General features: G+C 51.8%; 1 protein-coding gene across 1 annotated transcript; it reads left to right on the top strand.

Annotated features, from left to right (window-relative positions):
* Positions 1–9182: 9182 nt before the first annotated feature.
* Positions 9183–11702, top strand: PG985_005774 (uncharacterized protein; the record flags this gene model as incomplete). The annotated part of the gene is made up of 6 exons (XM_066825543.1): positions 9183–9365; positions 9421–9815; positions 9894–10260; positions 10336–10655; positions 10721–11083; positions 11138–11702. The coding sequence occupies 6 exons, from the start codon at positions 9183–9185 to the stop codon at positions 11700–11702; spliced, it is 2193 nt and encodes a 730-aa protein (XP_066688703.1).
* Positions 11703–12178: the final 476 nt, after the last annotated feature.

The following is a 12178-nucleotide window of genomic DNA, read 5'->3' on the forward strand; positions in this document are numbered from 1 at the left end:
CAGAGTTTAAAGGATAATGCGCTAGTAGTTCCCGTCCAAGTTGCGGCGCTTGATTGATAGTTTTTGTTGCTCTATTCCGAGTCACTGTGTATGTGGTGAATCTACAGTCAATGTAGACTACCCCTCACTAGCTAGCTTCAACGTTGCCTCGCATTAATGCTACATGAAAATACCTAATTGGTCTCGTCAAATAGCCATCACCTTCCGCGGACCGTGTTAAGCCATTTGGGACGATTAACGCTAGTCGAAGCTGCTTAGGCTTCTTCGGTTGCGCTGGCCTTCTAGGTTGTGTGGGCTTAGATTATGTGAGCCTATTGACTGGCTGTGCGTTGAGGAAGGCGTTGAGGGAGTTTCAGATGCGGCATCGGTCGTGGTCCTGACTTAATTCCATATCTATGTGGTGGTAATAGCTGCAAAGTCATGAATGCGTAACAGGGAGAAAATCTGCGCAAACCATAAGATCTGTAGACTGTAATAGCCAGATAGGCATATGGGAAAAGGTTGCTAAACACGGCGTAGAATTTCGCTCGCTATTTCAGAGAGACCGCATGAGGCTCGCTCTCTTCCGCTGGGCGTCGGGCGCATGTCAGCGCAGCCTAATGTGCCTTACGCCTCTCCAAACAACATGAATGAAGTAAGCGGCAGAGTGCCCATTTCTTCAGTGGGCGCACATCCTAAGAAAAACAAAATTCAGGTTCTCGAAATGAGCGCCATTTCACTTTCCACCCAGTTTCTTGTTTGGGCGAGCGTCATTGTTCTACTTACTGCTCACGTCTACTGTTTGGAGGGAGAGGGGGTGCATTCCCTACAACAGCAGATGGCAGGTTCAGGTAGGAACATACCACACCAACGACGTATCTGTAATTTGACTTTGCGCGTCGACCTGGTCCCTACAGGTAAAACTTCTATAGAGTTGGAAAGCGAGCTAAAGTCTATTATTGTTGGGAGTCCAGACTTGCGGGGCAGCTCGACAACTTAATCGTGCACTGTATTGTACCGAGACTGTACTTACGCCTGCGCTATTGTAACAGGCGGGGTATTACTTCCTGAAGAGTAGCTGCTAAGTTGTCTCTAAGACGCTAGTAAAGCCTTTCCGTACTAATATAATTACGTATTTTATGTATTACACCGCTCTATGACGTCGCAAGCGGCGCTTAATGCGAGTATGCGCCGTCCTTTCAACTAATTATGAGATACGGCAGTGATTGCAGTACCTGGCCCGGCAAGCCAGATGATTGGCTCGTAGAAATCCCGCGGACGAAATGACCTCTGGCTGCGTGACTGGCTCTCGGACGACATCCCGGACATACGTGCGTTACTGTATGAATATGACACGAAGCTACTGAAAAGCAACGCCAAACCTTCTGTGGAGGATCTGGGAAGGCGCTTTCTGGAGAGCCCGACTGCGTTTCGAGCGAGCGACAAAGTAGGTTCCCTGACCTGAGATACGAGACAGGCTAATAGCCTCGCAGACCGAGCATCGCCCGGTTATCCTCATAGGCCATAGTCTCGGTGGCTTACTCATTAAAGAGGGAAGCTCACCAATCCTTTCCCTCTTTTCCTCAGTACTATAGCTAACCTGTGGCAGGCACTGATCCACTCCTCTAGAAACCCTAATAGTAATCCGATGCACATATTCCTCTCGCAGACCTGCCGCAGACTACTGTTTTCTGGGCTGCCCCAGCTAGGACTGCGGAACGAGAAGCTCGCTTCCGTGGTAGAAGGGTAGCCCAACCAGGCTCTTATTCGCGCTTTGGGCGTAGATGACGAATCGGAGCCGTCAGACTTCCTGGGCCGCATGTCCGACGACTTTGTCCGGTGCTTCCAAGGTCGGCTGCGTGTTATCTCCTTCTACGAGCGCAGGCTCAGCTCGACTGTTGAAGTATAGTCTCTCCGAAGTCTTGTTAAATTCCTGCTGACCATGATGCCCAGATGCAACCCGACAGCGCGCTGCGGAAGTCTGGACCGCCCGTTCTGATGGTGACAAGGAAGTCTGCTACAAGTACCAGCCTGACCGCAGTAGCCGACGAAGACATCATTCCTCTCGATGCAGATCACTCGGGACTCTCCAAATTTGAGTCCAGAAGAGAAGATGCATATGTTGTCGTCAATGAGTGAATTAAGAGTCTTGTACCTGGGGTTGTCCCTTGCTGGAAGACCGTAGGTGACCCTGGGGTTCCTTACCTGCGGCATGTCTATCATGCGCTAACTTGTGCCCAGCTGTGGCTGCCCCAGCGTCTACACAGAAGGGGCGGGTCATTGCCACTCAGCATGGCTCTACTTTTGGTGGTCAATATACGATTAATGGAAGAAGTTTTTCGCAGGGGAACGTGATGAAACTTTAAGGCACGTTGATTCCCTACGGCGCCGTAGCACCGTGTAATGGTATGGCGATTTGGGGTTTTCAGTACCAAGGTCGTTTTGCTGCGCATGGCGTTGCTAACACACAGTCGGCATATTGAAGAAAGAGAGGTTCCATAGCTGCATCACTAAATTGAATACAGGTTCCCATGCCTACGGACTCCGATCACTATGCGTAAGGACCAGTCAGTATGCTGCGTAGCACTGTTAGTGGGGGAAGCAACGTGACATGAATGCTTTTCTAGGCAGCTTGTCTCGCGTCTCCAGAAACGCAGGAAGCGTGGTCGCCTGTAGAGACGAAGAAAACAGCCCCTACTATACGCCCATCAGTGCAAGCAAATGTGCAGTCTATCGCGAACAGTAAGGCCGAGCCTGCACCGCTATCTTGTCTCTTATGTAGAATATGGTGAAGTACATTGATGCTATCCGTAGCGTTGACTACGCGCTGTAACGCGCTATTACCGATGGCTGCGAGTGCGGGGTTGTTCGACTACAGGTTGCACGATGGGTAGGGTAGGTGGTGCGGGGCACAAACCAGCCGAACCCCACTACTCCACGTTTCGCTCGGCCATGCTGAATCAAGGTGAATCACGGAAGTACCTTTCATGCACGCTCGGCCATCCGCAACCAGTTAGAAGCACGGCGGCGTGTCGCCCTCGATTGACGCGACAACAGCTGGAGCAATTCTGCGACTCCGCCTATGGAAGCAATTAGCTCGAATTTCTGACATACTCAGCAATGGGTACTTTACGGACAGGGTGACGCCATACGATAGATAGATTCTTGTCTATTTTCAGGTACCGCCTTGAAAGACCAATGAGCCTGCGACTCCTTGTTCTGCTGTACGTTACACAAGCTCGACCAACCATCAACGCCCAGACCCTTCATCGTCGCAGCGAGTGGGTATAAGACAGGAGACCTTCACGATCTCAATAGAACGGAATTGATAATTTGTAAAAATAGAACGCCCTCTTGGCCACCACACCAATCTATATAGAAGACGTTTTTCGTTGTCGGTGTCCCACTTTGGCCTTCCTGGGTGTACTCCGAAGATCTGGTTACCCGGCAATCCGCACGTTAAAAGCAGCCAGTCCGACTGTCGTGTGTTTTGCAATACAGCTACCCCTTTCAGTATCTTTGGTATATGCTCGAAAGGGTCCCACTTTGTCGTGCGTGCTTTATCATTGCCTTCGTGTTTCTGACGCAGCTGCATTTCCTGGACCCATTACGATGCTCTTGTTCCATTTCGACATGTTGGTATCTGATCGTGCGGGTATGCTATCTGAGGTATTTATCAACGTGCTTACCCAGTGTTCGCGTGCGGGCGCTATGCTTATCCATCCATTTGTATAATTGATATACGTAATGCAGGCAAGAAAGTGTTATAAATTATTGTAGACCAAAGAACGCCACCAACATCTTGACACCTAAGTTGAGATAGTTACAGTTCCGTAGCCGCTGTCTGAACATCCAGGATATGCTTAACTTAATGACTGTCAATCAGGGGGCAGTACGACTCTTAGATTAGTAGCATAACGCCCATAAGATAGAGGGAGACTCATATCGACTACAGCAGACGGCCAATGCTTCAGCTATGAGAAGCATGAGGCACAACTTCGAGTAGCGGAACTGACATCTGTTCAACTTGGCCCCTCCAGCAAAAACTTGCCATGGGTGAAAGCTTACTTATAACTTTCTTAGCAAACCAGTCCCAAGGCCATTCCTTAAGTGTTTAACGTCCTATCCTCGGCAGCAGAAGCGATGCTTGAAATATAGGGCACTAGATAGCTAGTGTAATCGAGAACACGCTGTCGCACCTCCCGGGTTTAGCCCCCCTTCCCGATTAGGTATCGCGCGGTCATATACCCCTGTCTCCACCTAAATACATATATAAGACTGCCTTCCCGCAAAGTCTCCTCGATGTATACTTGACTTCTTTCTTCTCTTTCTTTGCCACAAGATTAACCACGACACTCATTATGCCTGTCCATAGCTACGAGTCCGACCTAACATTTTCAATCCCATCTGCGTTCCGGCTCAATCGAACTCTACTGTCAGCACTGCCTACTTTCCACACTACACACCAATCTTCATCTAATTCACGCTGAAAATAACATTCACTTCATCACTACTCTGAGTCTTTTCTAGAGATCAGCTACCGGTAAACCCTTCACAGCCATGGAGGCTTCCCTCGTCTCCCAAGGGCTGCTCCCATTCTGATAACGGTTGCCTACTCGAAGCCATGTTGGCATCGCTGCCGCGCTGTTGCCTTCATTTCGGATGTACGACGTTCCGGGATTGTCTCTTCCAATCATTCACACATGATGGCGAGACCACGTCAACACTTAAGCCACATTGTCAGCTTTCATTCCAAACCAGGAAGGTCACATTCTCGTATCATCTCCAGAGGAGCAACCAACTGCCTTGGCTTCGGATGAAGGGCGCTCCGTCTTGAGCTCGACCAAGCAGTCATCAGATGTCGGTGGGCTGTATGTGGTACCGCAGCTGGCCTGCGGCCAATTCGGTACTATTAATTTATCCGCGTGTATTCACCGGGAGGGATTGGCCGAAACTGAGAGTGGCAAATATGACTGACGTCTCTCGTATGTGCTTTGCCAGCTCATTGGTCGCCATGCTGCACTCCCAGTCACCGAAGTCAACGCCCGGATGCGTCAGGTGTGGCACAAATTACACGAAGTCTTAGCAGGCCACAAGTTCAGGGTCGCAACGGAAGATGGCCAGTAAGAATTGGGGGAAGACTCCTAAGAATGTGATGCGCCGATTGTTCTGTGTATAAATATCTACTGTTCGATCCAAATCCCCCGTTCCCCAGAATGTCTCAAGAACATCAAACTTCGAGTCTGAGATCTCTGCTACACATCACTTGGAAAGCCATAATCACACCATACTCTTTCATAGGCGACCATGTCGCATCTTCCAATCCCCAGCGTGCCACTCCCTAAGCCCAGTGAAACTCCTCACGGAGAAAAGCTGAGCGGCGATGGTGCGCACATTGCCAGCAGTCGCAGGGCGAATCTCGTGCCAACCTCCACCATGGGATTTCCAATGAAGGCGAAAGAATCGTCTAGCAGCGGAAAAGGAGCCCACTCCCAAGACCCGATCTCGCTTATTGAAGATGACGAATTTCGAAATCCCACGCCGATTCCGCCCTGGAGAAGCGGCAATAACTATCAGGCAGAAGTGTCTGCCAGTTCCAGACAAAACCCGACTCTAAGTCTTCCGCCTGCCCTTTTCGCTTCGGGTCAGCCTGTCGCCAGGCCCCAAGGTCCCGAGAGCGTTTCTTTCATTAGCACGCCCCCAACCAAGCTAGGTCACCCGATTGTCTCCGAAGTACGGCCACGAGGGGCGGAATCGAGATCCCTTTCTGCTGTCAAAACCCCTACCGCCGTGCGTTCCTCATTCTACGGGATTCCGAGGGAAGACTTTGGAAATTTACCTTGGATGAAGGCGGCTGCGCAGCGCCGTAAGGCGCGGAAAGCGTCGGTACAGAGCATTCCTTGTCTATCTCAAAACAAGTACAGCCAGCCCCTGGATGGTCTTACCATTGCTACCAGTGGCGCTCAGTTGATAAACAGAGGGACGCCGAGCTCTTCTAGAATCCCTGATGGAAGCACGATTGGTCCTGCCTCGAAGACACAACCAGATTCTGCCAGCAACACCGACTCGCGAGGTTCGGTGGTTGCGGGCCCGAAACGCAAAGCCCGGGAGGAGCTATCCAAATCGGACGGCAGCCTCCCTGCTCCTCGTTGCGACGCAAGTGATGATCACGCGAGTTCTCGAGACCAGACAGCGACGGCAGAAGAACAGCCTGTTCGCAAGCGTCAGAGGAGGACCGACCAGCCTCGACCACCAAGTTCACCAACGAGTCAGCCCCCTCATCGTGACGGCCCTGTTGGACGATCAGTCGAGACGTTGCCGGTATCCAACCCCGAATCTTCGAATATCGTCTCTAATCTCAGCGCTGCATCATTTGAGGAAATACCGCTCTTCGACGGTATCCTGAAGCGCGTGATAGCGAACGGACAGCAAACATATCAGCTCCAGTTCACTGCGGACAAGACCCAGGACACAGCGTATTGTCCTCAACATATTTCCAATCCTGAGGCTCCAGTTAGGCAGCATGGCCGGACCAAAAAGCCGCAAAAGCCACACCACTCATCTGACAAGACCAATGAAAGTATGTATCAGTCCCATGAAATATTTTTTCAGCAATATCGACTGACTTCGAGAAGCTGAATCCGTTGTTATTGGTGAGGTTGATCATCTGATCGCACGCTGGGGTTCGGGCCGTCGCGCCGTGTTCCTCCTCAAGTGGACAGACAGCACCCGCGATTGGGTCCCCCGTGGAGACATCGATGAAGAATGGTCCGTAAATTCGAGGCCGGCTATGATGGCATCTATGAAGGCGTAGATATTTTGGGGGTACGTGGGAAGGGGGCGAAGAGGCAGTACAAGCTGCATTGGAAGGATCGTCCTCTTAAGGAAGAAGGATGGGTAGCCGAGAGATCGATCAGCAAGCGGCTGCTACGTGAACATGAGGAGCAGTCTCGCAAGGCGAGGGATTGATCATCTGGATCTTGATTGCTTGGCATAGTATTCGATTTTTTTTCTTACACACTCGGCACTACATGAATGTCTCCTTTTTCTTATCGCTGCACTGTTGGCACCTTGTATCGCAGTGGAAATACAGGCTATTCATCCTTATAATCCAGACATGAATTCCTCCATTCATAACTACAGTGGGTGGCAAAGACTTATGCTTGTCCTTTCTATGCAAAAGTTGCTGTTCTTGCAATACAGCTCAGTAGCGGCGGTATCGGCGTTCTCTGATGTCTATTGAGAGTCGGGTTTTGTAAGTGAGGGGCTCTGCTACCATTCCAAATCTATTACCACCGTGATGCAGGAACCTGGATCTAGGAACCGTGATATAGGAACCGCGATCCAGGAACTACAAGGCATGAATTGAGATTCGGGAATCATGATCCAAGAACTGTATTTAAGGAACCAGAAACCGTTTCAATTCTCCTCAGCCACCTTAATCCAGTATGCATTGCGAATGCGCGCGCAACCTAAAAAGAGTACAGTGGAATTCGAAATGGTTTCGCTTTTTCAGGGCCCAGTCGTACCTTGGCGCTGAAAGGTACGTACCTCAAACAAACGTGGGGTACTACAATGGATAGCTAGCCAAACGCTAGATAGCTAGATCTTTGAGCTTTTAGTCCGACGCAATGCTAAGGTTGTGAGGAGCAAGACCAATATGGTAAATCAGCCTGCACGCCTGGTTAACCTTGCCGTGGGGCAAAAGTAAGATGCAATAACAGCAGGTGGTGGAGACAATGACGAAAAACAGCACCAATCGACAACGCGTACGCAGACTCGGACTGCCTCCGGTAGCCATTTTATATTTGGTAAGTAGTTGGTATCCGTTGCCTGGAATATGCATGCGATCTTCCATCTTGGACCGCAACGAGCTTTGGTGCATGAGTCCAGTAAGCCGTTACTCGGTGGAGAAACCGGTTTTGGAGGCGACAGTCAAGCGCGGCAGAGCGGGGCTGGAGCAGGGTTGCTCATGCTCGTGGACGTCAGGGTTTTGGTCAAGGTCCGCATCGGTTCCGCCAGCCCAGTCCATCTCTCCTAACGTGTCATTGGCCAGTCCCGTCTGGTGGGATTGACTCGGACCCGGACAGCTGGGGAGGACAAAAGGTCCAAAGGGCCAAGTCGCAGTCCGAGAGCGACCATTGGGGGCTCCAGTACGGAGTACCTCTCTAGGAATTCCATTTTTCAGTGGCATTCGACGCCTGGCTTCTGGCCTGGCGTTGCTCGCTAGCGCTACCAGTAGCGGGGTTGATCACTATCATGCTCCGCTACGGCCACTACAGTGAATTGCGAGGGAGTTGGACATCAAGTAAATTTAATAATACCCAGCAGCGGCCCCAAGCGCTCCGCTAGTCCCAAAAATGGCCATACCGCAACCTTATGGTATTTGATGATAAACCGGGCATCACCTAGATCATAGGGCTTGTCAGGATTACGAAACATAGCTAGGAGCATACCAGGCACTGCTGCCTTGTAGATGCAGCATGCATCGTCCCCATTTTCTTTCCTGCGTGGATGTCGTGACGACCCGTACTTCCATCTTCGCCCCGTCCGCCCCAGCTAAACACTCGACGTAGCGTGCCCAGACTGTCGGGTGTAATACGATTGATTCGTAATACCTTGCTGCCACAACCAGCTAAAATCCTTGCCAGCTTCAACTTTTCGAAATTCTTTGCAAAGCGTCCCATACATGAAGCAGACTGTACTACGTAGCTCACACCAGATGCCCTCCTCCAATGCACGATTATATCATCCCGCTTGTAGTTGTCCCGGTAGCAGTTGGTCCTTTGCTATTACGTGAATCAGCGTTTTGGGTTGTTTCCACTAAGTTGTTTTCTTTGCACATGGTCTTCGGGTCATAAGCTTCGCATTAGGGATGCATCATGTGGCTCTCATATGCGCACGTCAACGAGCTGCAGCTAAGCAGTTGAGCAACACGAATCGAGACACAAACGCAATTGAAACAATAAGAAACCCTAAACTCCTGTTTTGACTGCCTTTTGTTTCTTCTTGACACTTGACATGCGAGACCAAATGACGTAGGGTCTCGGCTCCACCAAAGGCATACGGCATAACGCAGTCATCGGTCTTGCGGCGGGGGTGCGAAACTTCAACATGGCGACCACCAGAATCCCATTTATATGGAGCGGGCTCTGGTCAACCCTAGCTTTACCGGGATTCCCCATGATGCCCCAATTGCTGCAATGGACTCCATGCGATACGTGCGACTGCTGCCATCCGATTTCACCACCTCTGCTGCCCCAGGTCCGGACACAGCCTTAGTTGCTCCACCCCCACTAGTGAGGGCTGTCATCAACGAGACGCGCAAGAGGAAACGGGTCGGCACCCAGCTGGCCTGTAATCTTTGTCGCTTGAAAAAAACTCGGGTAAGTTGAGCCGAACATTCGCCCTGCGGGTATCTATCATCTGATTCGTTTCCAGTGTGATGGGACTCGGCCGAGTTGCCACTCTTGTGTCAGACGCTCCAAGAAGTGCGTATACAATGACAAACGGGACGCGGCACAGGGAGCCGTCGACATCGTCGAGCTCTTATACCTCGCGCCGTATGCGGAGGCCTTGGACATACTCCGACTCCTGCGGACAGCTGGCGATGCGTCTGTCGTCCTATCTGTCATTAGGGGAACCGACAACGACAGCCCAGATTCACCTTCAGAGCACTCCTCACCCCGGACATTCGTCCCGCAAAGGTCATCACTAGAACTGGAACTAATGACCAGGAATCCCTCGACTTACGCGCCACTTCGCCGCATATCCATGTCAGAGCTGGAAGAGAGCAACTTGCTCCGTCCCATCAGCGCAGCACGGGAGAAGACAAGGTTAGCAGCGTGCAGCGGAAGAGACACTCCCTGCCTATTTCATATTGCAATGTGACATTGATTGATGGATGCCACCAGACCCGACGATTCCCCGCCATGGCACGGCGGAATGATGTTCGTCATTCCTAAAAGATCGGCCGAGGCAGCACATATCGACAATGACTCGGCTGCTGCATCGTTCCGTGCTCAACAATCGGCGCCAAACCGTTCCCCGAGATGGAATGATGGGTTTTGTGATGCCCGTTTAAAGTCGTTGAGGGTCAGGCACTGGACCAGTGTGCCAATACCCAATGAGGCGGCGGCCAGGATCATCTCCATGTACCTCGAGACAGACCACCCCCTCCTAGGCATGTTTGACCCAGACAGTTTCATATCCGACTTGGTGGAGCACCGAGAGCAGTCATGTTCTGTCCTGGTCGTCAACGCACTTCTCTACTGGGGGTGTGTGAGTACTTCTTACCTTTTCCATACCCATTATTAGTAAGTCCACCTGTCGGCAAGCGAGCTAACCAGATCCCAGCAAATGTATACGGCCATCGACAAAAGCGTAGCTCAATATATTGAGCCCTTATGTGACGAGGCAGAGCGGTTCTGGACGGTCGCCGAGGAACACGACTCCTTACTCAGCATGGTTGGCGCCCAGTTGCTGAGCCTTGCCTTCGTCGGCCAGGGCAGGGACCACAAGGTGCTCCATTTCCTGGACGCCGCCATTCGCATGGGCACTCGCCTGGGCCTCTTCGGTGTCGACCAGGATGTTGCCAGAATTAGGATGGAGGCTATCCCGGAGAGCTCACGCGCCGCCATCTCCAACACCGCCTGGGGGCTCTTCAACTGGTCGATGTAGGTTACTCTTCTTCTCCCCTCTCAGGTACTCTTAAACCATGCAGTAGGACTTACCAGTTCAGCATCGTATCGCTGTTTTACCAGCAACCCGGCGTCGCAGTACCGAAGCTCCCACCGACGGTACCTATCCCGAAAGTTGACATGGCCGAGGACAGTCCAAGGTCGAGTGAAGCTGCAACCCCGTCCGACAAGGGTTCGCAAGTCCAAGAGATCATGGGGGTGACATTCCCCAAAGTCTGCGAGCTATGGGCCCTAATGCACGAGGTCTCTCTGCTTTACCACCACCCCAGAGATCTGGTGAAATCTGGAAGTCTGAGCCTTGACTTTGCCGAGATGAAGTATCGAGAGTTGTTGGCGTGGGCGGAGAACCTGCCGGCTCAACTCCATCGGTCGGATGCAAACCCTCATCATGCCGTCATCCTTCAGTAAGTTGGCGCTTCAATACCTGAAAATATTGTTTGTCGACTGACATCCCACAGCATGTGGTTTCACGCCGCCATCTTGGACATCTTCCGACCTTTTCTGAAAAGAGACGAAGACGAAAACCTCCGTCTGCGAACATTCTCGGCTGTGGATCGGACTCCTCTGGCCGCCTACATGGCTTCGGTGAACCAACTGAAACACCTCATTGTCCACTTCCGGTCCAACTATGAGGCGTCGACGTACACGCTGCTGTGGCATACCGCCATGACGTACGTGGCCAACGCGATGCTGCGGGACTCGCAGGACCCGGAGTGGTACCAGTACCTGCTGCTCTGCCTGTACGGGTACGAGACGCTGCGGCGGCCTTTCCGCGTGGCCGAGGCCATCGGTCGGGCTTTGCTGACCATGATGCTCCGCGACAAGAACATCACGAGCGCGGAGGCCCATGAGATGCTGCGCCACATCGAGGAGCGCGGTCTGAGCTACAGCAAACATGAGCTCCGAGCCCCCTTTATGGGCGACCTAGAGCTGGCACAGATAGACCCTGCTGGGGCTGCCATGGAGAAACTGGCAGGAGATTTTGAGGATATGGCGTTATTTCGGGAGTTTATCAACGACTAGACGACGCACCTCCAGGATAGCAGGTCTTGGCGGCCTGAGCAGAATGGCAATGCGCAACATAACAAATTCTCGTTCGAACCATGCTACTTCTCACGGCGGGCATCAATACGAGTTTGGACAAGGCTTCAACTATGGCAGGTGCTTCTGTTGGCGACGACAGCAAAAATAAGAAGGGAAAGAAAGAGGTAGTCTATAATATTACATTCAGTCTTCCCTTAGGGGCTCTTCCTAGGGGCTGTCGTGCCAGTCAGCCGGTGGGCGGCTGGCGGCCAGGTGTAAGGCCCCTAAGCAACGTGTATGGCCGTCACATTACTGAGCATGACGAGGGTCATCTACTAGAAATAAGACCAAGATTCGCGTGTCTCCGCTGACATTAGTACTATCGAACAATTCGCAAGGCTGTGTAGTGAGGACGGGAGCGACAGCCACTGTTCCGGCTGGATCCTCTCGCAGACCTGATTGTGAAGGCCTAGCCT

The sequence above is a fragment of the Apiospora marii genome (assembly GCF_038362585.1).
Source record: "Apiospora marii strain CBS 49790 chromosome Unknown utg000003l_segment0_segment0, whole genome shotgun sequence".
Classification (NCBI taxonomy): domain Eukaryota; kingdom Fungi; phylum Ascomycota; class Sordariomycetes; order Amphisphaeriales; family Apiosporaceae; genus Apiospora; species Apiospora marii.